This window comes from Manacus candei, unplaced genomic scaffold (assembly GCF_025592945.1).
Source record: "Manacus candei isolate 608988 ecotype Guabito, Panama unplaced genomic scaffold, ASM2559294v1 h1tg000014l, whole genome shotgun sequence".
Taxonomy (NCBI): domain Eukaryota; kingdom Metazoa; phylum Chordata; class Aves; order Passeriformes; family Pipridae; genus Manacus; species Manacus candei.
In genome coordinates, this window is record NW_026138062.1 from 52,831,638 (window position 1) to 52,855,829 (window position 24,192).

The 24,192-nt window shown below is 38.7% G+C and overlaps 1 protein-coding gene across 3 annotated transcripts in view; it reads left to right on the plus strand.

Moving 5' to 3' along the window:
- Positions 1-24,192, plus strand: part of CRACR2A (calcium release activated channel regulator 2A) — a 54,863-nt gene that overhangs the window by 26,869 nt on the left and 3,802 nt on the right. For 2 of the 3 annotated variants that reach the window (XM_051780745.1, XM_051780743.1), the window contains 10 exons: positions 742-837; positions 5,370-5,557; positions 7,460-7,531; positions 9,161-9,206; positions 10,021-10,112; positions 11,401-11,725; positions 16,511-16,643; positions 18,477-18,558; positions 19,657-19,771; positions 21,424-21,525. In XM_051780745.1, coding sequence (XP_051636705.1) covers positions 742-837; positions 5,370-5,557; positions 7,460-7,531; positions 9,161-9,206; positions 10,021-10,112; positions 11,401-11,725; positions 16,511-16,643; positions 18,477-18,558; positions 19,657-19,771; positions 21,424-21,525 — 1,251 coding nt within the window. The remainder of the gene's footprint in view (positions 1-741; positions 838-5,369; positions 5,558-7,459; positions 7,532-9,160; positions 9,207-10,020; positions 10,113-11,400; positions 11,726-16,510; positions 16,644-18,476; positions 18,559-19,656; positions 19,772-21,423; positions 21,526-24,192) is intronic. The other variant, XR_007903394.1, reaches the window with a different exon arrangement.

The following is a 24,192-nucleotide window of genomic DNA, read 5'->3' on the forward strand; positions in this document are numbered from 1 at the left end:
GCTGATCTTGAAGCCCCAATCACTTGTTTATACCAGTGGAACATCTGTGACAAATTGTTGTTAGTGATGGATTTTAAACATGGCAGGTATTGTTTCTTTTTACCTTCAACCTGAGCTGCTGTACTGTGTCCTGTATTTCCCATGTCAAACCTGGTATCTTGTATCTGAGTTACAGTATGACTCCATAAGACTCCATAATACATTTGTCCAGGTTGTTTCCATTGGTGCATTCTCATCACTTCTCTGTGCCAGCAGTGTCTAGTTCAGGAAAACAAATGTGCAGAAATCTATTCACTCTATTGCTGTTTTTTTTTCTCAGTTTGTTTAGCTCTCAGAAGCAGCTCACTGCTACAATCAATGAACATTAGTGCTAATGTATAGGGTATGTGTGGCTGGGAATGAGAGGAGACATTCTGACTTCATTGATTTAGATTGCCTAAGCTCCTAAGGCTCATGCCTAAGATAGAAGACTTTGCCTCCTTTTGTAGACTGGAAGCCTACTCATGTGCAATCAGTACATTCCGTAGTAGCTGCATTCTCTGGAGTTGCTGGGCTACACCAGTTTACAGAAGCTCAGAATCTTGATTCATGAGTGATACCATCCCTAAATTGAGTTCTACCCGTATCTCGTTATTTGCACTGTGGAAAGCTTGCCTGTTCTTTTCATGCCTGATTCTTTTTCTCCTTCTGCTGATGCAATTGTGCTGTTCTGTTAATGCATTTCCTCTTTGAATTTTTCAGGACACAGAGAGGTTTCAGACCTACAGTAAGGAGCTGGAGTGCAAACTACTGTCAAAGGAACAAGAACTGGAACAATTGGTTCAAAAACAGAAAAGGGTACTAGCTGATATCCTTCAGAGTTAAAAAATAGATAACTCCTATTTGTTCATGTGATTTTATTTACGTACTATTTCAGGTCCCAAAACTCCAAGTTGGTGTGATGTAATTCTGCCAAACTGTCACCCTCTGTTGCTTTTGTGTCATGTGCTTAGGAAAAATGTAGAGTAATTTTCCTTTTATGTGATATAATGAAAAACATGTTTTGGATATTCTCTCCAGGTAGAAGGTTAATTTTATGAAAATGTAGCAGAATTTCACTGTCTTCAATGTGCTAGGAACTGGCTTAATACCCAGACAACTCAAGAGCAGAGAGGAATGATTTGTCTCTTCCAGTGTATACCTTTGCTCCAGACTTGTACCAACCACTCATTTACCTGTTTTGGACAATTCAGCACTATGGACTTGAAATGCTCCCTCCTGAACAAACTGCTCCTGATATATGTCTGTGAGAACAGTTTTATAGCAATGCACGGTTCTCTTGCATGGTAACAGCTTGTCAAATTCCCATATTAAAACCTGATGCATTTACTTAAAATGCATGGCCTGCTTGGGGAAGCAGAGTATTTTGGAATGTGTGAACTTCCTGTAAAGTGTCTGAAAGGTCAGTGCAGGAAAAATTAGCAATAGGGAAAGGGATTTAAAGGGCTGAAATGGAATGCTGTAAACCCAATTCCCTCTGTAGAATATGATTATAAAATACATATAAATTTTTTTCCTAGCAGCAGTGCTTGGGAGTGCCAATCCTGAGAAGCAGAAGAGGGAGAAGGAAGGAAGAGGAAAAAGAAGTTTGAGGGCAGTTTCCTAGTTGTATGTAGTATTTAGATCCTCTTCTGAGGAATGAATCCAGGTACTGCTGAAGCTGATGGGAAATGTAGAACTGTACTTGAATCAGAGGAGAGACAAACCTCTAGCTTACTATAACTATGCAAGTTAGGGCTATCCTGGGGGGCTGTCACAAGTCAAATGAAGCACGTGATTGGTAAAAGCCGGTGTGGATTTACCAAGGGGAAGTCACACTTGAAAAACCTATTTGCCTTCTACAAAAAAGTAACTTGCTTAGTTCATGTGGGGCAATCCGTGGGCACTACCTGGATTTCTCCAAGGCTTTTGATAAGGTTTCCCACAGCATTCTCCTGGAGAAACTGATGTGTTATGGTCTGGACAAGTGTTCCAGTGGAACACCACAAGTGTTCCATGCGGTGGATGGGGAACTGGCTGACAGGAGGTATTGAGGGGTGATGGTAAATAGCTCTTTTTCACACTGGCAACCTGGTACAAGGGGGGTCCAGCAGGGATTGATACTGGGCCCAAGGCTGCTTAATATTTTCTGAAGTGATCTGGATTATGGCATAAAGTGTACCCTGACAAATTTTGCTGATGATACCAAACTGAATGGGGAAGCGGACACTTTGGAAGAGAGAGCCAACCTTCAGGAAGACCTGCATAGGCTGCAGGAATGGGCTAACAGGAAGTTCAACAAACACAAGTGTAATACCTGGGAAAACTTAATCCAGGAGTGCAGAACAGGCTGGGATCTACCTGGTTGGGGAGCCGTGGAAAGGGACCTAGGGCTCCAGGTGGACAACAAGCTCAATATGAGTGAACAGTGTGCTGCTGCAGCAGAGAAAGGCTACCAAGATGCTGGGTTGTATCAACCAACAGGAATTATTCCACTCCACTCAGTGCTTGTCAGATCACACCTGTAATACCATGTTCAGTTTTGGTCCCAGCTATACAAAATAGATGTGGACAGGCTGGAGAGGTTCCAGGGAAGGGTCACAAAGTTGATTAAAGGACTGTGAAGCCTGGCATGTGGGGAAGAGCTGAGAGAACTGGGTTTGTTCAGTCTTGAGAAAAGAAGACTTGGAGAAGGCCGTGTTCCAATATTTAAAGGGGGGCTACAAAAACGGTGGACATTCCCTTTGTAAAAAGAATCACATGGAAAAGATGGATGATGGGTCCCTGGGAGACTTTGATTGGACACATGATAAAAATTTTTCACAGTGAGAACCATAAGCCTTTGGAATAAACTCCCCAGGGAAGTGGTGGATTTCCCAACATTTGACGCTCTTAAGTTCAGCTGGACAGGGTGTTGGGCCATTCTGTGATTCTATGAAGTTTAGCTGATGAGGATATAGGAGCGAACTAAAAGACCGTTCCATAATTGGAATCAACTGCCTGATGTTAATTACCCTTGTTTGGTACAATCATGGATCAGAATAAATGTGGTTTTATGCAGGCTGTTTACCACATTGCAGCACTATAGTGAAATAATCTATATTTGGAAGATATCTGTGGGGGCACACAGATTGGGGATTTTTAGTCTGAAGCTAACTGCAAAAAAATACAAAAAATTACTTATTATACTTCTGTAATGATTATATTTTAATATTTTCTTTTGTTTGTTTTTGCTTTAAAGCTATGTTTAAAACTTAGTTATCAACCAGTAATTTTGTAAAAAACCTTTTTGTGTGTTTTTTTAAAGTATGTTTTTTCTAAATTTGGCAAAAACTCACAGAAGCTATTCAAAGGCTTACACTCAATTTTAAGCCTGGTATAATCAAGCAATACAGGCAACAGTATCAGGAAGTCTTATCTTATGAGTATTGTCTATGTTGCCATTGTCTACTATTGCCTATCTCAGAGGACATAAAACAATGTCTGTGCTATTTTTATTAGTATTATTTTTAATCCAATTTTATATTTTGCTTTTCTATTCACTGCATTGCTTATTATCAATAATATTACTGTGATTTTTATTTTATTTGTAATTTCTACTATTTATTATTTCCCCTCTCCCTTATGAATTTGCATGAATCACAACAAGGGTGCTTTTGAAGGACAGGATCTTCATACTACCATAAAAATTAAACTATACCATTTTATTTTTATGGAACAGAAGCTGTGTTAGACTACTGGAATTCACTATTTCTGATGATGTGATGATCGGGATAATTTTATTCAGATGATTGATAACAATTGAAACTTTTGTCATTCAACCAGTTGATTGGCCCATTGTTAATCTGATATGCAGTATTTGATTGGGGTTTTTTTGCCTCTGGTTTATCAACCTAACCTATTTATTTGAATGGGCTACTCAGTGTAGTTATTGGCAGTGTTTTCTACGTGTGTTTTTCTAATTTCTAATGAACTTCTCTAAAGTGACATTCATGTTTATTCAGATCTGGTTTTACAGTACCTTGTCCCTATTCATTTTCTGGTATTACTTTTCATTCACCTGGATATCCATGTGTGCTGTCTAAGGTTTGCCTTGTTGAGAGATCACTGTCACTTTTGCCTCTTCCTCTAGCATGAAAATATACTGTGATAATTAAATCTGTTCTTGCAGACAGTAATGGTAGCTTGATTGCATTATAACTTCCGTGCTTGATTGTATGAGAGAACCTCTTGGGAGTAATACAAATGCTTTTTTCCAAACTTCATTCATAAGTCTTTTTTTTTTTTTTTTTTAAATGCAATGTAATTATTCCTGTGTTGGACATTATTATCAAAAATGTGAAAGGGAACTTCCAAACCAGATGACTTCAGTGTTGTTTCTGCTGACATAGTCAGGGGGATTCTCCCTTATGAGGGTCTCCTGCCTGGCATGACTGGAATATGGGTCTGATTCCATGTTGACTAGCCAGGATTCTTTGTCCAGGCCTTTTTGCTGACTGCCATGATCTTGAACTGTCAGCTTGCACTATATGGCTTAGATAATATACAAGGTATTCTCATCTCTTGTTCCTCAAGGGATGTGTGACGGAATGTCTCAGAAGGAGGCACTGGGGACAGGGGATGTCCAGCCTAACATCTAGGGCACAGAATCTTGTATAAGGAGATGGAAGTAAGTTTGGACCAGGTCTGGAAGATTGAGGTGGTATCATTGTAATGCTCCTAGTACATTTTACATCCCTTAAAGAGCATACATAAAATAAAATAAAATAAATCTTTTATATTTTTAGGTCAACAATGTCTTCTCTAATATGAACTTTTGCTCTGCCATCTAAATTTGCTCGGTTAGCCAGGGAGAAGCAGGTAGAACTTCTTTATGTACCAGAGACCACTGTCATCTGCTGTTACCTGTTTCAGAGGGAAGGTGTATCTTTTCTTTGATGTACTTTGGAGAGTGAATATAAAAGTGAATAAAAAAGCTCTAATTCAGTTTTTAGACAGACCTCTGAATGACTCTGTGTAGGCCTTGCCTTTGTGGGAAATGGTCTAAAACAGCACTTGTGAATATCAACTAAGTGCTGCTGATCTGTAGCACCTTTTCTTATGGTTTGTCCTGGTGCATTTTTGAACTGGATGAAATTCAGTCATAGAGTGGAATGGCTTTGTTTTTGTGTAACATAGTTATGTCCGTACAAAAAGCAATGGAAGAGCGCTGTATGTGCTTTATTCATATTTTGGCTTTGATAGAAATAGCTTCCCTATTCAACTAACCTCTGAGATTTGAATTGAAAACCTCAAAACCAAGATGCCTTGGTTAGTTATAATACTTTCTGCACTCTTTTCTTCCACCCCAGCTAGAGCATCAATGTACAGAACTCCTCAGCGGTAAAGAGGAAACCAAAGTAGAGAACACCAAGCTGAAGCTCACTAACCAGGAGCTGTTGAAAGATCTAGAGAGAACATCTCATGAACTAAGCCTGGCTCAACAACAGTTGGAGGTGCTTCAGAAGGAGGCATCAAGACTACATGAGGAGAAGGAAATGTAAGCCTCGAGCTGCATTAGTTCTAGTGCATTTGCTTAGTGTGCCAGTGAGCCTCTTTCTCAGGGTGTTCAATGCAGTGATTTAAGCTTGTGTCATGAGCAGAAACCACCACCCCATGCAGTTCTAGCCATTTTCCCCCAAGTAATTCAGCATGCTTTCTGCAGCATATCTGGCTTCTACAGAATCTTTTTCTATGTGGTCAAAATGTCAGTGTTCTTCCCCCTGCCATTTGTTGAAGTTATTTCGAATTAAAAATCAGTTTAATGTCTTAGCTTTGAAATACCAGTGGGATTCCTTACAGATATTACAGCTGTGGCACATGATGCTCCATCCTACTCAAAGCTAAGTCTATCTGAAACTTGGTTCTCAGAATGCACTCTGTCTATGAGTCACCTAGGATCTACATTTTTCTTCATCAAAAGTATGACTAGTACATAATTTCTAACCAGGGAGCCTGACCAGCAAGGTAAAACATTACTTATCACAATTTACACAAAGCCTAATAATTTTGGAGGCTCCATTTAAATTTATGGATTTCAGATTCTGACTCTGAATTTAAAAAAAAAAAAAAACAAAAAGAAATATTTACAATTTGTATTTTAAGGGATAGAAATGACCTTTAAGTGACATATCAACCTACCTATCTTGCCTCCAGCCTTCTGCACAAAGCAGAAGTTATATTACCCTGAAGCTGTAATTGGCAGAAATGTTCACTGAAGTCCATTTTAAATAAATGCTCAGGGATCTGTAAAACCCTCTCACTACCAATGGAGAGCACATGAATGCCAGACATATCTAGCCAGACTCTATACATTTCAGCAATGAACTGTGTAACTCAGAGCTTTTGCTGTTCGCCGTATTTCAGGGTAGAGCAGAACATGTTCAAATGTCATATTCTTTTTCTCTTAAGCTCCATGCCAAATTCTACTTAGTTATTACATATTTATTTTTTTTCTTGAGGGTTTAAATAATGAACTATTTTGATTAATTATTGTTAAGGAATGGCCACCATGTTTAGAACACAGTTTTTAGGTTTGCATGTTTGATGTGTGTTTTAGAAGTAGACAGTAGAAATATTCCTCCTCAAGGTGGTTTGTTTCCTCTTTGAGGCTTCTCTTTTCAGATCCAGAGCAAAGACTATGGAATGATCTGATTTTAAAGCTACAAAGGAAATCTGCCCAGTGGTCAGACTGATGAATTACACTACTGCATTTACAAAGCACTTTGGATTCAATAGTGGTTTATGGAATTAGAGTTCAGCCCTGCTCAACTGCACCTGCAGTGTTGCTTTAAACATCCCTATCAGTCTGGTAAGACCTGAGCTGTTGAAGCAGGTGTAATGTTCAGACAGTGCACAGGAAGAACTTGAGGCTTCACTGAAAGGCAAAAAACCATATAAGGCCGGACACCAAACTGCATTATGTCAAAGTGAATAATGTTAAAAAAGCTGCATAACTGTCAGGAGTTGGAAAGAAATTGTAGGGATTGTAGATGTGTGTGAGCCTGACATATGGTTCCAGCAGCAAGATAAACTCTAATTTTGCATAAAATATTAACTGTTTTTTAGTGACCACAAGTGAGAAGTATTTCAGCAGTGTATCTTCTCTGAATGCTCCAAATGCCAGTATCAACATTTATTAAGCTCTCTGGATGAAGAAGTAAAAAAAAACATATCTTTTTAAAAAAGAACCTCTACTCCTTCCTCTGCTAACTCAAACTGCTGTGGTACTTCAGGCCTTGTATTGAATAAATTGTTTTAAAGTGAATAACCATTCATGCAGAATATAACCTACAGGTTTGGAAAAGCTGAAATCTCAAATGTAGATACTCCTAGGGGGAAGCATTTTAGCAGTGTTCTTACCATGGTTAGAACAACTTTTTATTTTTTCTTTTTATTACAGGGAGGTGTACCGAGTGACAGAAACCTTACAGAGAGAGAAGTCAGGGCTTCTGAAGCAGCTGGATCTTTTAAGGTAACACAGACCTTACATTCAAAAATTTCTTACATCATTCTAAAGAGGTACATTAAAGGATGACATTATGTTGGAATATGTACTGAGTCTAGGTATCTGGGTGCTGACAGTCTCTATGCCAGAGAGAAGAGGCTGAGGCTGTCCCATGCTGACACACAACACAGGGCACAGGAGAAACATGATGGTGCTTCTGGGAAAGCCTCTGTAGGAATGAGAAGCGAAGCACTTTTGAGAGGGGAGTGAGAAAAAAATGTGTGAGAAAGCCCCTCAGACACCAAAGTCAATGAAGAAAGTGTGGTAGAAGGTGCTCCAGGCACTAGAGCAGAGAGTCCCTGGTAGCCTGACAGAGCCCATACAAGAGCAGGCTCCTGGCAGGAGCTTGGCCCATGTAGAGAAGCCCATGAAGGAACAGATTTTCTACCAGGAACTGTGGGCCATAGGTGATCCACACTGAAGCGGTCCATTTGTAAAGGACTGCACCCCATGGAGCAGTTTGTGAAGGACTGTAACCCATGTGAGGGAACCCACACTGGAGCAAGAGAACAGTGTGAGGAGGAAGGAGCCACAGAGAGAAGCTGTATGGACTGACCACAAACCCCACTGTTCCTCATGCCCCTGTGCCAGTCAGGATTGGTAAGGAGGTAGAAGACCTGAGAGTGTAGGAGTGAAGTTGAGCCTGAGAAGAAAGGGGGTTGGGGAGAAGGTGATTTTAGTTTTGGCTTTGTTTCTCATCATCCTATAGTTGAGTCTGTTTTGTCTGTAAGGGTAGTTGCTAAGTAATCTTCTTGTCCTTACCTTGACCCACCAGCTTTTCCATCTTATTTTCTTCCCTTGTCATATTGAGGAAGGGGAGTGAGACAGTGGCTGACTGCATGTCTGGCAGCCAGTCAAGGTCAACTTGCCATAGGATAATGACACAAAAGATAGCAAAAATGGTTACAAAATACTTTTTAATGCTCTTTTCTGGCATATGGTAGAAGGCTGTACACCTGAAAGATACGCTTTGTTTTGGCAATTCAGTATTGCAGGACAATCTCCTTTCCAAAAGTCAAATGTGAAATGGAGCAACAGTGAACTGTTCTAAGCTGGTTCTGTGGTAGAAGCCTGGCTGCAGGACACAAAGCATGCTAAAAGGCTCTGTTGTTTCTGAAGCAGTAGGAGTTGAGCCAGAGTAAATGTTCTTTCCCCAAAATGCTTGTTTGAAAAATGCTATCAAAATAAAGTTAGCTAACATTTTTTCTCTTTACTGATAGGCTTCAAAGTTTGGAGCTGTGTTCAGACAACCGTAGCCCTCTCATTAACGTGCAGCAATGTTAGGTTTTGTTTGCTCAGTAGTCAGTTTGCATGGGTTATACATTGCACCTGCCTTCATTGACTGCATTTCCTTTGGGAGGCCCCATTTTAAAGTTACCTAAAAATTTCACATGCTTGAGAGAAGGCTCTTATTTTGCAGTGTGTTTTCCATAGGCCACTCTATGTGGTATGATCTTGCCCGCTGCAAGTAATGGGGACATAGGTAGAAACATCTGACAACAGAGGCTGTTTCTGCTCACTCAGGCTGTAGTGGCTACTCATTAGGGTCAGCAGTTCTAAAACTTGGCCTCAGTGTTTCTTTTGTTTTCTTTACAGAGAGATGAACAAACATCTCAGAGATGAACGTGACATATTTTTACAGGTAACCATTATTTTCAAACCCAGTGTTGAGCAAACACATATCAGAACAGCCTCAAAAGGGGATCAGAAGGCTGTGCCAGAGACAGACTTTTGTGCTACTTAAATCTTGCTCCATTTTCAATTTGTATTATCTTTTATTCTCACTTGAAAAAAAGATTTTTAAATTTGCTGAACAATTTTAAGAGCTACGTGTTCAAAATTATAAAGTTGGAGCTATCTGGAGAGAGATGAATGTGCTTTAGAAGAAACTAAGAATGCAATCATGAGGGGATGAAATAATCTAAAAATTTAACAACTAAATTGTGTTAATCTGTTTAGTCAAGGGTAGCTAATATTCTGAAAAGTTTATACAACAGTACAATAACTGAGTACCTGAATCAGTATGTGAATACCTATTGGTACTGAGTAAGAGCAGATCATATTAACTTTTTAAACAGCAGCAGAGAATGGGCCTCTAAGAATTTCCAGAAGAATCTTGGTGTAAGGAGACTAAGGTCATTTAGTTTACAGTTGTTTGTGTTCTTAGTCCTACAAGAGCTGCTGGTGTAAAAAAATGTATCTATTGACTTTTTTTCATGACATTATGCTGTTTTATTGTCATCCACTCAGTTAACAAAGCAGATGAATTCTTGAAGGATCTGGAGTTTCCCTGTTGTGATTTTTTATCAGTCAGGATTCTGAAGCACTTATACCTATAGGATTTTTTTTACATTTTTTTCTTTCATATGCATTGCACTATTTAAGCATTAGGAATGAGGGCAGTTAACTACAATGAACAAGAGTAAATTAGTAAGAAGTATTCTGTATTTCTGCAGAAACGCAAAGCAAGTGTTCCAAAAGCCAGCTGGAAGCAAAGATCAGGGTCTGTCATTGGGAAATACATAGAGGGGAAGATGCTGCCTAACAGGTAAAAACTTTTTTTTCATGTGTTCCCTATTTGAGTATGGCGAGGCTTATAGAAAGAAGATGAGGAATGTTTTCTTTCTGATACCTTTGGACTTCTCAAAGCATGCATTTCTAAAGTGTCTATAAGATTGCTGTGCTCATTAAGAAATTTGAAAATAAAGTGACAAGTTTTCACATAAAACTGCAAAGGCAAGGGATTTTTCCATTGTGGATGACTATATGCTGGGAGGCACAAAAGCTGTCCCATTACCCCATGTATGATGAGTATGGTTTCCTTGGTAACTTCTTGAAAGAGTCCATCTCCTGTCACTACAGAGAATGTCAGTCCTGTTGTAAAGTATGAGATGTGCAGCTAGTTAAACAGAAAGAATTTGATTCTCGACTGTGTGGTTGTAAACTTGAAATCAACAGGAACAAGATGGTAATCTCAGTGAAACATTAGCACTTCCTTTGAGATGAGAGGAGCTAGAAAGTCTTAGTATTTCACTTTGAAATAGTAGCTAAGACAGTGACCCTGAAGGCACTGGGTCATGAACTCTAAGGAGGGAAAGCTTTCAGAGGTACAGTTTAGTATGTTCAGTACTGAGAAGTGGAGCATCATTGGCAGAAGCAGTTATGGCATAAAAAATCATGCTAAAATTTAGGTAGGAAGGACCTCTGATGTCTCCAGTACTATCTCCTCAAGCAGGTCTAACTCCTTAGCTAGTTAAGGTTGTTCAGGACATTGTTCATTTGAGTTTTTGAACACCTGGGTGGAAGTTCCATAGCCACGTTGAGCACCTGTCCCTTTGCTGCAGCAGTCTGTTGAAGAAATTTTGTTCCATGTATCAGGTTGGCGTTTCTTTTATTGCAGCTTGCATCTGTGGTCATTGCACACACCTGAGAAGACTCTGGATATATTTTATCTACACTCTTCCTTCTGTTGAATCCCCACTTAGCTTTTTTTTTAATCCATGTTAAACAAACCCATGTCCCTCCTACCTGTTAAAGACAGAATTAGGTTGCACATAGGAAGGATCTGGGTTGGGAGGTTGTATTATTCCTCAGGAATGGAGGTGGGGAGTGACAAATGAGAAAATCACAGTAGAGATACTTCAGCTATTCCATGAGATTAGAACTGAGGTTAATCTCATGTCTAATTCTGCTTCAGTAGAGATTGGACTGAATCTACTATGCTTGCTGTGAGTAGTAAAAAACATGGGAGATTAAATTCAGTTACACTAGAATAAAGCAGTAGGAACCAGCTCCAATATGTTTTTGTGGTGTACTTTCTTTTTTTCTCTGTCTAGCCATTTATCTGAAGAAGATGATATTTTCAGTAACTCAAAGAGAAGGGATTCTGCTGGACTGAATGGAGTTCTCTCTGAAGAGCCTGATGCTGGAATCACTGGAGGAATGTCTAAAACATCACGTCTCCAAAGAATAATATCAATTGAAGAAGATCACCTACCCCAGCTTCTTGACAGGCTGGTTGATAAGCAGCTGAACAGATGGACTGGGGAAGATGACAGTACTTCTGAGATGGAAGTGCATAAGAAAAACACAGAGCAGTCAATGGAACACTCGCCTTCATGTTCTAGAGAGCAGCCTGTAGGGAAGGAAACGCTGTCAAATGTAAGAGGACAAAGGGAACCTCACCTTGAGTATAGTGTGAACTTCTAGGCCCTATGATTTAAGGAGGATGTGAAGGTCCTTGAATGCATCCAGAGGAGGACAGCAAAGCTGGTGACAGGGCTAGAAGGCATGTGCTGTGAGGAGAAACTGAGGACTCTGGGCTTGTCTAGTTTGGAGAAATGGAAACTGAGGGGCAACCCCTTTGCTCTCTGCAGCTCCCTGAGAAGGGGAAGTGGAGAGGGAGGTGCTGATGCCTTCTCCCTGGGATCCGGTGATAGGGTGTATGGGAATGGTTCAAAGCTGCCTCAGGGGAGGCTCAGACTTGATGTTAGGAAACGTTTCTTTACTGAGAGTGTGATCAGATGCTGGAACAGGCTTCCTAGGGAAGTGGTCCATGCTGCAAGCCTGTCAGTGGATAAGAAGCATTTGGATAATGCTCTTAGTAACAGGCTTTAACTTTTGGTCAGCCCTGAAGTGGTCAAGCAACTGGACTAGATGATCGCTGTAGGTCCCATCTGACTGGAACTGTCCTGTTCTTTTCTATTCTAAAGAACCTTGGAAAGCATGAAATGGTGTTGAAGGCTAACGTGTTATTCTTAGAATCTGAAATTATTTAGTCTTCTGTTTTTAAGTTGAAGCATGACAAAATAAGCCAGTGGGAGATGGAAATGTACTGCAGATAAATGTTGAAGGCGGTAACTGCAGACAGTGTGTGCATAGACTTATGTCTGAAGGCCTGTTTAGGAAAAGCAAAGTTAAGGCTTGTAATAGATGATACAAGAATATCTGCTGAAAGGTAGCAATGGCCTTAAAAAAGAAGTAAGACTTTTTCTGAAAAATCGTTTGGGTTCTTTTTTTGGCTTTTTTTGCTACGAAGTGGTATTTCTCAAATTCTGATACTTTTGAGTCAGTTTTGGTAGCTGTTACATTATCTGAGAAATAATGAGAGAAATATCATTACTTTTTAATTATTTTTTGAAAGGACTTAATTAGTGAGTAGAAATCCAATATTTTTTTCAGCTCTAGCTTGTATATGCATGTTAGCAATGAATTCACAATGCTGTAATAATCCTTACAACAATATGCTGGAAGGAACATTTCTTATGAGTTTAAAGTTCTGCTTGCACTGCTATTGCTTCAGAGCTAGCTGTGTTTGTTTTCTAATTTTAGTATCATTGTTAGGTATTACTCATTTTTAGATTCTTGAAGCACGTATTAAAAAGATTAAAGTATAGGAAAAAGAGGTTTACTTGGTCATAATTATATAGTTCTTTCAGAAGAAGCAAGCATATCTTAAAAATTATGGTAGAATTATGCCATAGTTATATAATAACTTCTAAGTGGTACCTTTTAATAAAAAGTCTAGGGTACAGAAGAGAGCTTCATCTTTTGAAATTATTTAATTCAATGAATGCTTTTTGCTTGCTGTATGACTTATTTCGTATCAGATTTTCAAAGGATGGCATCATTGGACTTCAGGACAGCAAATGTTAGGTACCTCATCCTGTGCAGCTAGGGCAAACCTGTCTTGCCTCCTCTGTTTCAGCAGTCATGCCCTTTGAAAGCACATCCTCTCAGCTGGGTAGGAACTAGATCTTGTTTCTTATTATATTTTTTTTCCCATAAACGGTTGACAGCAAGCAGGGAGTGGAGAGAAGAAACCATAAAATTTCTCACACCTGGTTGTTGAAAACATTTTATTTCAGTTTCTAAAGAAACGTGGTGAGGGTAAACATGAAGTTAATTTCCAAAGGTTACTTAGAACTGGGAATTCCTTGTTTGTTTTCTGTCTATGAAGTGCCAGTGATTTAGCCCAGCCTTTAGTTTGGATTGGTTTTTTGCTTGTTTTGTTTGTTTGTTTGTTTTTTAAATTTAGTTTTAAAAAAATCCCCAACAATACAGCAGCATACTCCTTTCTGGTAAGCTCTGTCCATGTGGCACTGAAGTATGTGCATGGTTCTCTTGGCCTGCCAAGGACTATTCAGTTGATGGCATTTCATTGCTTAGGGCAGTCTCTGTGCTGTGTAAGTGTCTGACTGCTGCTGTTTGATGTGAGTAGTGCATTGTCTCCTTCCATACGTGCTGCATTTTCAGTCAGATGAATTTCTCATACAACTTCGTGTTTCCCAAATGATGGCTCCTGGGTTCACCACTTTCTGAATATGAGATTTAGACATCAAAAGCGATCTTGTTCCATACAGTCCTTGCACACTTATTCCCTCTCCCGACAGCATGCCTGAGCTAGAAGAAGTGATATTCATTTAGTAGGTGTTTTCAGGTCAGCTCTGCATGTAATGCTTAACTGGAGCTGAAGAAAGCTTCAGAAAAAGGTAACTCGCTACTCTGTGCATCATGAGTTATGAGTTGTGAGTCTCAGGGCCACATGTCAACTAGACTGTCTTCTGCAGCCAGTCTTTCTCTTCGCTTACATTTTGCTGCCCAAAAGCTGTGCAGTACAAAGGAGTGTAGGATCTAGAAATACTTGTGCAAAGGGGGCAACACTTGTGTATAATGGCTTTGTACTACTTCATTCCATGATCTTGTTGCTTACTATACAGAACTCAGGCTCCTAGCTGCTGGTATTAAGCCTTCCTATTCACCATATATTCGCAGTAATTTAACTCCTAATCCTTTATGACCCACTGTATTTTACAGGTGAACCAATGTCTGCACCAGCCATGTACTGTCCAACAACTGCCATTTAATCTGGGAGTTGACAATCAGATAGAACATTTTTCTGAGTGGCTATACAGATGAAGTGGCAGTTAGCATTAGCAGAAATGTGATTGGGAAAACACCTGAAGGAACCATAATGGAAATTAAAGCAAAATGTTCTGTCCAAAACCTCTGCCTGAGATGCAATTCCTCTCCCCTCTGTTATTTCAATATGGCATATGAACCACTGGGTTTATACCTGTCATCTTCCACATTTGTGTTAAATTGCACAAAAGCTAGGTGTGTTACTTGACCTGACTACTGTTTAGATAAGGACCGCTCAAAAGACCCATCTAGGGAAGACTTTTTCAGACTGCATTGTAAACTAAACTAAATTTCAATCTACTGCTATTCCATTTTGCCATCAGGACTTTGTTAAAGCAGACTGTGAAGTAGCTTATACCTTAGTATAGTGTTCAGATGCATGTTTATAATCAAGTTTGATTATTAAAGTTATTTTCATCAGTGGAATTGATACATCTCAGTGAAAAATGACTTATGCTGGGAGTTGAGCTGAAGGCCTTTGGTGTCTTTGAGTCTTAGTGCTACTGAGGTGTGTATGACCACTAGGGACAAGGTATTACAGGTCATGTAGTCCATATATTTAGTTATTGTTCTCAGAAGCGCTGTGAAAATGCTGCCAAGCTGATGATTGTATGTTAACTTTTTTTAATTTCCCAGAGCACACAGTCTAATAAGCTGGGAATGTTTTTCAGCAGAACTGAAAATGTGCTTTATATAAATGTATGTGTACTACTAGTAGCATACAGTTGCAGTGGGGTTTGGGATTTTAATAGAAAAGGAGGATAAGAAACCTCTGTATAATTGTAATGGGCTATTAGCCCAGCTCATGAAAGAGGCATGTACTTTTGTCCCCGAAATTTCCAGCAGTGAATGATTTTATTTTTTTCATACTAAGGAAGACAGCAGCTTGAGGTTTTGTTGTTTGGGTTTTTTCCCCAATAAGCGCATCTCTCTGTTTCTTCTTTCTGCAAGACTTCAGTATATTTGTAGAATACACTTCCAAGTCCAGACTTCAGTGTCTCATTCAAAGGACTGTTGGGCAGTGAATTCAGTTCTTATGTCTTCATGAAGGCAGCAGTCTTGAGAGTTCTGCACCTCAAATGACTGGCAGAGGGCCTTTCCCTCCCTCCTTTCCCTCCTCACAGCCCCCAACTCAACATACTAATGCCAATACCATCATGATCTTGCTCCCCTTTTGCAACATTGCAAACAAACTTTCAAACTCCCTTTTCCTTCACCTTTACATAAAATAGAAGAGACCTGCTAGGGCACCCCCTGCAAACCAGCTGGTGCTACAGTGTTCTTCCCTAAGCAACTCCTGATCTACATACAAAGCAATAATGACCTACTTGACAGAGGATATAAATATTCTCTCCAGCATTCACTTAGCTTAGCCTGCAGTAAACAGGACCTGGATAAGCAGAACAAATCGTTGTTCCTTCTACTTAAAAAATGAAATGACAGAAACATAGCTGAATGTTTACAGCCAGATTAACTGGTCTAATTCTCTCTCTGTCTCTCTCTTTCCCCCCTGTTTCTGCCTGTAATGTTCAACAGATGCAGAAATGCAGTAATTGGATGGAAGCTCTTGGCTCTATGGTAGTAGCAGAGAGAAGAATCTGGTGGCATAAGCCAAAAAATTATGACTTTGCTTCTGTTATGTAGATGAAGATGTGCTGCTTCCTCTGTCTCATTGGTACAGGGTGAAGCTACTGAGCAGAGCTGTGTGAAGCTTTATAAATTTTGATTTGTGGCCATGAACATGAATTTTGGCAGTTTCATTCATTTTTCAATGCAGTGTCATGCAAAGGTTCATATTCAGTATACTTCCAGAGCTCAGTGCAAATCACTGCACTTCAAATGATCTGGAATGATGCATAGCAAACATCTGAAATGCTGAGTTATTTTAAGGAACAGAATATTGCTTCATGAGTAATGGAGAACATGATAGGATTTAAACTATTCTTTTTCTCATCTCAGCCTTAAATTGGAGAGGCAACAAAATTTATAGAACAGTTTGGGACTAATTTTTGCTCTTACTTGAAGGAGGAGAGAATAAACTCTGTCCCAGAGCACTTATTCAAGATTATTTTTGTGGGCAATTCGAGTGTGGGAAAGACTTCATTCTTAAGAAGATTTTGTGAAGATCGTTTTTTCCCAGGTACAGCTGCTACTGTAGGTAAGTTTAAGAAACATTATTCCTATTATTATTTTTGTTCCAACAGTACTTAGCGGCTTCTACTGAGATTAGGCCCTGTGTTATAAAACAGAAGCATACAGATATTGTATAAGTAGGACATGCAAAATGAGTTCTCCTAAGCTGTGAAGCAGATAATTGATGGAGATGTGAAATCCTGGCAGCACTGAAATAAATCACAAAAATCCTACTGATTTCAGTGAAGCTGGAATTTCCTTATAGATCTCACTATTCTGAAATGGATATCCTGTCCTCATACTTCTTTGGAAGAGAGCAGGTCTCCTGGGTGTTCTGCCATATTGAAACAGATATATTGATTACCAGAGAACATCTCAGATAGCACTAGGTGCCTGTGAGCAAACAATTGAATTCTACCCTGCCATCCTCTCCAAATTAATCCAGTCAGAAAGAAGAGCCTAGGCACCAATTAACCTGACCCTTGATGCCTACTTCAAGGTGAGCTTAGTAATTTCCTAGACTTCTAGGTTTTCATTGACTACATCTTTATTAAGTGGAATGGGAGCTTAGACACCTACATGCAATTGTCTATTCATATATCCTATAGACCTATATGCTATGTCCTATCCATGTTGTTTTGTAAGTGGCTAATACACTTCTCTAGACTCTGAGGTCTTACACAGTGTGTGCAAATTTTCCAGAAGAAAAGGAATGAGTCTGACCTTTTTCATATGTTGGCTGGTCATCCAGGGTTCTTGCAAAGAAAATGGCAAGAAAGTATTTGTCATAGCTTTGATTTTTAATGTTCACATCAGTGAGTTTCATAGGTGTGGACTATGGCTGGCAAGATACAAGCAGTTGAGAAGTCAAGTGAACAACCTGGAGAAGAGTGTTGTCATTGAATTCCTACAGAACAGTTCAAATTTCTTCCCTTGAGATATAAGCAATGGATATGTCCTCCATCCAGATTTTGTAATTGTCTGTTGAAGGAATGCTGACGTAGATGCTTTTTCAGTACTGCCAGTGGCAAAAATCCCACTGATGTAGAAAATGGCCCCAAAGAAATGGTTGATGCCCTACTGAGATCCCTTCCAACTTTAATTATTCAATGATTCTGTGATTTTGTGATACATACATTGTGATACAAGAAAATGCAGATTGTCATTAGGAGGAGGTAGTGACTGATTGACATTTAAGACTCTAATTATTATTATAAATATCCAGAAGACACTTATATCTTCACAGGTTAGGGAAACTGGGAGAGGATTAATGTAAAAATTTAGATAAATTAATTTTTATCTCACTTCCATTTAGCCCCTTAATTAGGGGACTCATGTAACTGTAGTGAGCTCATCTTCTATGTTCTGAACAGGGTAGGTAGGGGGTTCTCCACGTGTTCTGTCCATTTATCTTCAGCATTTCTCCCAGGTTCCATTGTCCCCTGTGCTGTGTGTTGTGTTTTTCCACTAATTGCAGAAGGTACTTATGTGTCTACCTCTGACTAAACTAACAAATGTCATACAACTGAAGTTATACAGCATGAATTCCAGGCCAAATGGCTTGGGCTGGTGTGGACTGTCAAATGGCCCCTTGGCTCATGTTCTCTGATTTGGGAATTGACTTACCTTACAGCTTTCACAAAACTGAACTATGCTATTAACATTCATTATTTTATTACTGAAGAACTTCAGACAAATAAAAGCTCTTGTTGTCCTCTGATAGTTGGAGGCTATAGAAATAATTCTTAATGTAATATCTATCTTGTAACCTTTCTGGTATATTTACTATTTGCTGGATCCATTTTTCAGAGATCAAACGGCATATAAGGAGACAACTTACTTTGCACTTCTGTTGCAGGTGTGGATTACAACGTGAAAACTGTCACAGTAGATAATACCCAAGTAGCGCTGCAGCTCTGGGACACTGCTGGCCAGGAACGGTGAGAAACATTCTGTTGTGGTTTAACCCTAGTAGTCAGCTAAGCTGTGTAGCTGTTCCTCCACTCCCCCATCCAATGGGATGGAGGAGAAAATTGGAGGGGTGAAAGTTACGAAACTCATTGTTCGAAATGAAGACTGTGTGATGAAATTACCTCTATCCCAGTCAAAACCAGTATACATTTCAAGGTTTTGCTTCCTTGAATCGTCTATTTGAAGATTAGTAAGCATGGACCTAATCCTGCTTCTCAGGAGAGGAACAAATTCCTAATAGAGCCAGTGGATTCAGTTTAAATCCTTCCCTTGCATCAACAGTGTGCTGATTTGCTGCTAAGTCCATTGAAAAACTGCCAATCTGTAAAAGAGATTCTTGTTTGAACTCTTAAAAGTTTAACACTGCACAATTTCTTTAGGAGGAAGACTGATTTTAAAATACACCTAGAATTATTTATATGACAGAAAATGCCTTAACGGATAACAAAGAGGTTTTTTTTTTACCAAAACAATCCCATTGTAGTCAAAGAACTCCAAATTTCTTTAAGTTTTCAGTGGCAATTTCTTTCCCCATCTCCTCACCTGTTGTGTAATTTTCTGTTACTAAAGAGCATTTAATGAATGGGAAATTTCTCCTCCAATCTTAAAACAAAAGAGGGTGGGAGAAGATGAGATATGCAACTGGTTTTCCAGCTTAACCCAGAATCAATTAAAGAAAGCAGGGGGAACTTTTCCAAACAGTTTGTTTTTAAAAAGCCTTTTCTTTTTAAGCAAATTATTTGTCTTTGTAGTAATTTGTGGGGTCTGGTGCTTCAAGAAGAATGGGATTGCTTACTATGATTTATAATAAGCTTCACCTTTCAAACAGGATCTGCAGTGAAGATCAGTATTACAGCTTCTCTCTTGTCTAGTTTATGGAATTTTTGAATACATAGGTGAACCATGTTAAGAGGGCTTTAACCTTTACTAAGGTGATGATTAGAAGAAACTGTATGGCAACATATTCCTTTGGGAGATGGAGGGGAGAGGGGGGAATTACTATAAATTTTTCTGTGTCAGATTGCCGCTTTTGTTGAAGAGAGCTATAAACACGTTTTTACTTGTAGGTACCGAAGTATTACCAAGCAGTTTTTCAGAAAAGCTGATGGTGTCATTGTGATGTATGATATAACAGCAAAAGACACATTCACAGCTGTCAGGCAGTGGCTGATAAGCATTGAGGTAACATGACATAACGTTAAATCTAAACTCGAGTGTCATTATTCTCTACCTTCTTCTGAACAAGGGCTCTTAGCAGGGCAAAACACAGAGAGCAACATGTTTCATGTGTTGTCACAAGTACATTTTTGCTAATGAGTTTGGTCTGCACAGTTACCACTGAAGGTGTTTTTAATCTCTATCTGTGAAAAAGAATCATAGTTACAGGCTTTTAAGGACTTCAGATATGGGTGTGGGGAAATCCCAGCATGGAATCCTCTGATTTCTCATAAAGGTAATTTAGCTCATGACTCCCATTGGATCACTGCTAGTGTTGAGAGGTGCTTTGGATCAGTGATGGTGATCTGATTATCATTGATCATCACTAGCAGTCTGACAGCCAAGTCAAACCATGTAGCTCATGGGAGATTGACTATATTGTGAACATAAACCATAAACTTAAAAAGACAGTTTGAAGTGCTACAAAGTACTACATTAGTGCTATGAAACTGTCACGATAGATGGTTCAGTTTCCTGGGAATCATTCTTTCAGCCACATGAAAATAAAATCCTAGACCATGCCACTGAGTGACTTGAGGAAACTAAAAATTAAAACATACTAAGAGTGTAAGCAGCTGAATTTACTTGTGGCCAGAACAAAAAATAAAACTCAGGCTGCTGCTATAAAGGGCTGAGTCATAGTGAGAACAAAGTGTGACTTCCTGTTCGCTCACTGAAAAAGTAAGGGACAAATTGATATGTAAAGATCATTTATCCCGATTTTATTGGGCATGTGCTCTAATATAATACTCTGTTTTCCATAAAGACCAAGAGCTGGCTTTGTGAGTTCAAATTAGGACTCAGTCATTCAAATGTTTCCAAACAGGCATAGTTATTCCACATGAGTAGTCTCACTTAAGTAATGTTAGCATGCATTTGATAAGAGCAGCCCCTTATTAAATATATGATCTTAATAAATCAGTGACTTTTAATTCAGAATGGTAAAAGCTAGAAGAGCTTTTTAGATTTTGATTCAGAAAGATTGAATATTGTGGTTAAAACCTTTTTCCAAGCTGTAATAGTTCACTCTTCTTTACTGACTAATTTTGTTTGCTGCAAACTGTTGCTAAGTTGGACATACGGCCAAGTCCATTTACTGCTGTAGCATTCAGCCCACTTTATGAAGGCACTCACTGTGATAATTATAACCCTTTTCAGAATGAATTTTGATTTCTGTCTCTTCTATGTATTTTTGGGGGCCTATTCTGTGTATTTCTCCACTATTTCATGTAATTCATTTGGCATAATTGTACCCAGGTGTTGTCATTATTTTTCTTGGCCATGTAATTAGAAAAGCAATGGCAATAAACACACAATGTCTGAGCCTGTGTAGCATGGTGGTTTTCTCTCTCCCATTTTAATATAGAGTCTAACGAGCTTCTGTGCTGTTATTAAAAAAATGCCAAGTTAGTGTAATCTAAGCATTCTGTCTTTTTCATGTCTTTTATCCAACTTTAACTCCTGATGTGTTTGTAAGTAAAGTGCCACTTACCTGGCTCATGTGTTAAGTCTTAAATGTCTTGTCATAGCGTGACATTTGTTAGTTTTTATCCTCTTGATCTGTGATTTTTGAATACAGTGCCTCATTCAGTTGATATTTGTTCTTTGTTCTGCAGGAGGCAACTGGGGAGGATGTGCCTGTCCTTTTGTTGGGTAATAAAACTGATAATGAAAAGGAACGTGAGGTCCCTATGGGAATGGGAGAGCATCTTGCTAAGGTAAGGTTCCCTGTACTTAGGGAACTCCTTACAAAGCTTGAAGGTGAAGGTTTTAAAATGGAGTCTCAATGTATCTAAATTCATAGAAACACAGATTAATTTTGATCAGACAAGTATTTTTAAGGATTAGGAACCTCATCACCCTCATCAATTCATCTCTCAGTGATGTAATTGTTGATAATTATAGTAGTTATAACACTGTGTAGATTAAAAGAAAACACCTCAAAACCAAACCAACCAACCAAAAAAAAAACAACACCAAAAATGACTGGAGAAAAAAGAAATCTAAGAATTCACTCTAACTGTCTCTCTCCTGTGTCTCTTCTCTTTTTGTCTCTCTTTTGTTTCTTCCCTTCCTTTTTTCTCTCTCTTTTTTTCTTCCTTTTCTCTGTGGATGGATTCTTAACAGAGAGATAATTTGGGGACCTTTTCTCCCTCCTACCTTCTGTAAAACCACAGAGACCATCTGTTACTCCTGTGGTAGGAGTAGAAAACATGTTTACTTTTAGTTACTTTCCGTCAAGGAGATAAAATGAGTTAGCAGTCTGCATCTACCACAGCACTGGTTATCCATGGGCATAATTTAAGCATTAAAGAGACTGCAAATACCAGATACTTGTTTATATTCCTGTGTGCCATGCCTATCAAATTTTCTTTTGACTCTTTCTATGCAGTGCATATAGTTTGAACACCAATGCCTGCAGAATATTCATTTATTTAATAATAAGTCATTACAATATTCCTGAAAAATTAACTGAATTGATAGGAATATACCTACATTAAACAATGTGCTGGATTTCACATATTTACTTGTTTCTCCTTTGAAAATAGATTTACAGCTCTGCTTGCTAGTAATCAAAAAGGGTATTTTCAAAATTTGAAATGCAGCTGAATTTTTCTTCCAGGAAAGATTGCTGCTAGGCACCTCTCTGTAACTGAAAGAATTAAGGCCAGATCTCTTTTTATCTTAATCTGGTTATTCATACAGCCTTTTGAAATCATACCTCCATATTCAGGTTTGTATCTATTATTTTGTTTTAATAGGAGAGAAATATCAGTCTTGAACTTTATCCCTCAAAGATTGTCCCTGTAGGAAATCAGCTTTATTTTCTTTTATGCATGGATATGCCAATAGCTTTGAGACCCTGGAGGCTGGAAGGGACTCCAGAGTGTAACATTGAATCCTTCTGTGAAAAAACAAGTGACACATAAATGCTAAATGGACAGAGAGTAGGTGTCTTACATGTCATCTCACTCTCTAAAAAAACTGTACTAGTTAAAACAGAGATGAATCATTCTAGTATATAGAATTCACAGCCCACCAGGCTATTAATTCTAACATGTCATGCAAAAAAATAAAATGTTTTGCATAAGTAAAACAAAGAAAGTTGTCAAATAAGATGGTTATAATCAAATGAATGGATCTGAATGACTCATTTGAATGTGTGAATGTGCTGCCTGAGGTAGTTAAGGAATGATTAATGACAATGGATTAGTTGAAAAGCAGCATAGATATAATTAAATTATAATAATTTGCCTGCTGAGCTAATAATAACCATGAATTTTAATGAAATATTAATTCTTGCTAAATGACCATGTAATTCCTATGAAACCACATACCACTGTCTCTATTTGTGAATGCAACTGAGTTACTTACTTTGTGAATAATCACCTACAGTGATTACTCACACATGATCCAAAATACACCGGACTAGATGCTGAGATGATACAAATACAGCCATATTTGGTGAAAACAACCTGTTCTTGTGCAGACAAAGAAACAGATTAGCCTGTTGACCCTGAAGTCCAGCAGTTCTAAGAACTGTTTCAATATCTCACAGGATGGGTTTGGTTTTACCTAGCTTTTCCTGTAGTCGGAAAGGAATGTGTACTTTCAGAGGCCATTCCAGCCCAGCTGTGTTAACCCTTGTTTTGCTTCTGTCCAACACCTTGTAAGTCAGTGTACTACAAATTCACATAACTCCTTTGCAAGGCAGGCGGCATGGTTTGTTATTAAAAGGAAGAATGGCAGCCTGAAGAGAGTCCTCGTCATTTGAGAAAACTGGTAGTTGCAGTGTGTGTTACACCTTGAGAAAAGGGAATAGAATGACCATAGGGATCATGGAAGTCCATTTGACTTTTTCAGCAGAGGATCCAGAAAGAAAACTCCATTTAACAAATTTCTGTTTAGCTTAGCTTGATCAAGAGATCATATAAGCACAATACATAGAGTATTCAGACATATTGTGAGCATCCAGGAACAGCTGATGTTCTATTTTAATGGATTAGTGTAGCCACTGACAATAATTAAAATAAAATGCTTTATGATAAAGGTGCTGTCCAGGCATGCTTGTATTCAGAATGATTTTATTTTGGCACTGCACGTTTCCTGAGAGATCTTAAGCAGGTCAATAAATCCTTCTCTGTCACTCTTCCTTAACTATAAAATAAGATAGTAATGCCTTTGTCTGCCTTGACTGCAGACTATATGTGCTTCATGGGATGAGCACTGTTTCTGTGTGTTCCTACAGTGTCTTCTTTGTCAACCTGTCAATGGCATTGTTATATAAATACTGCTAATGAGGGAGCTATTCTCAGAGTGGTATTACTTTACAGGACAGAAATCACCCAACTCCCTTTAGTAATAATTAATTTTCCTACCTGTTC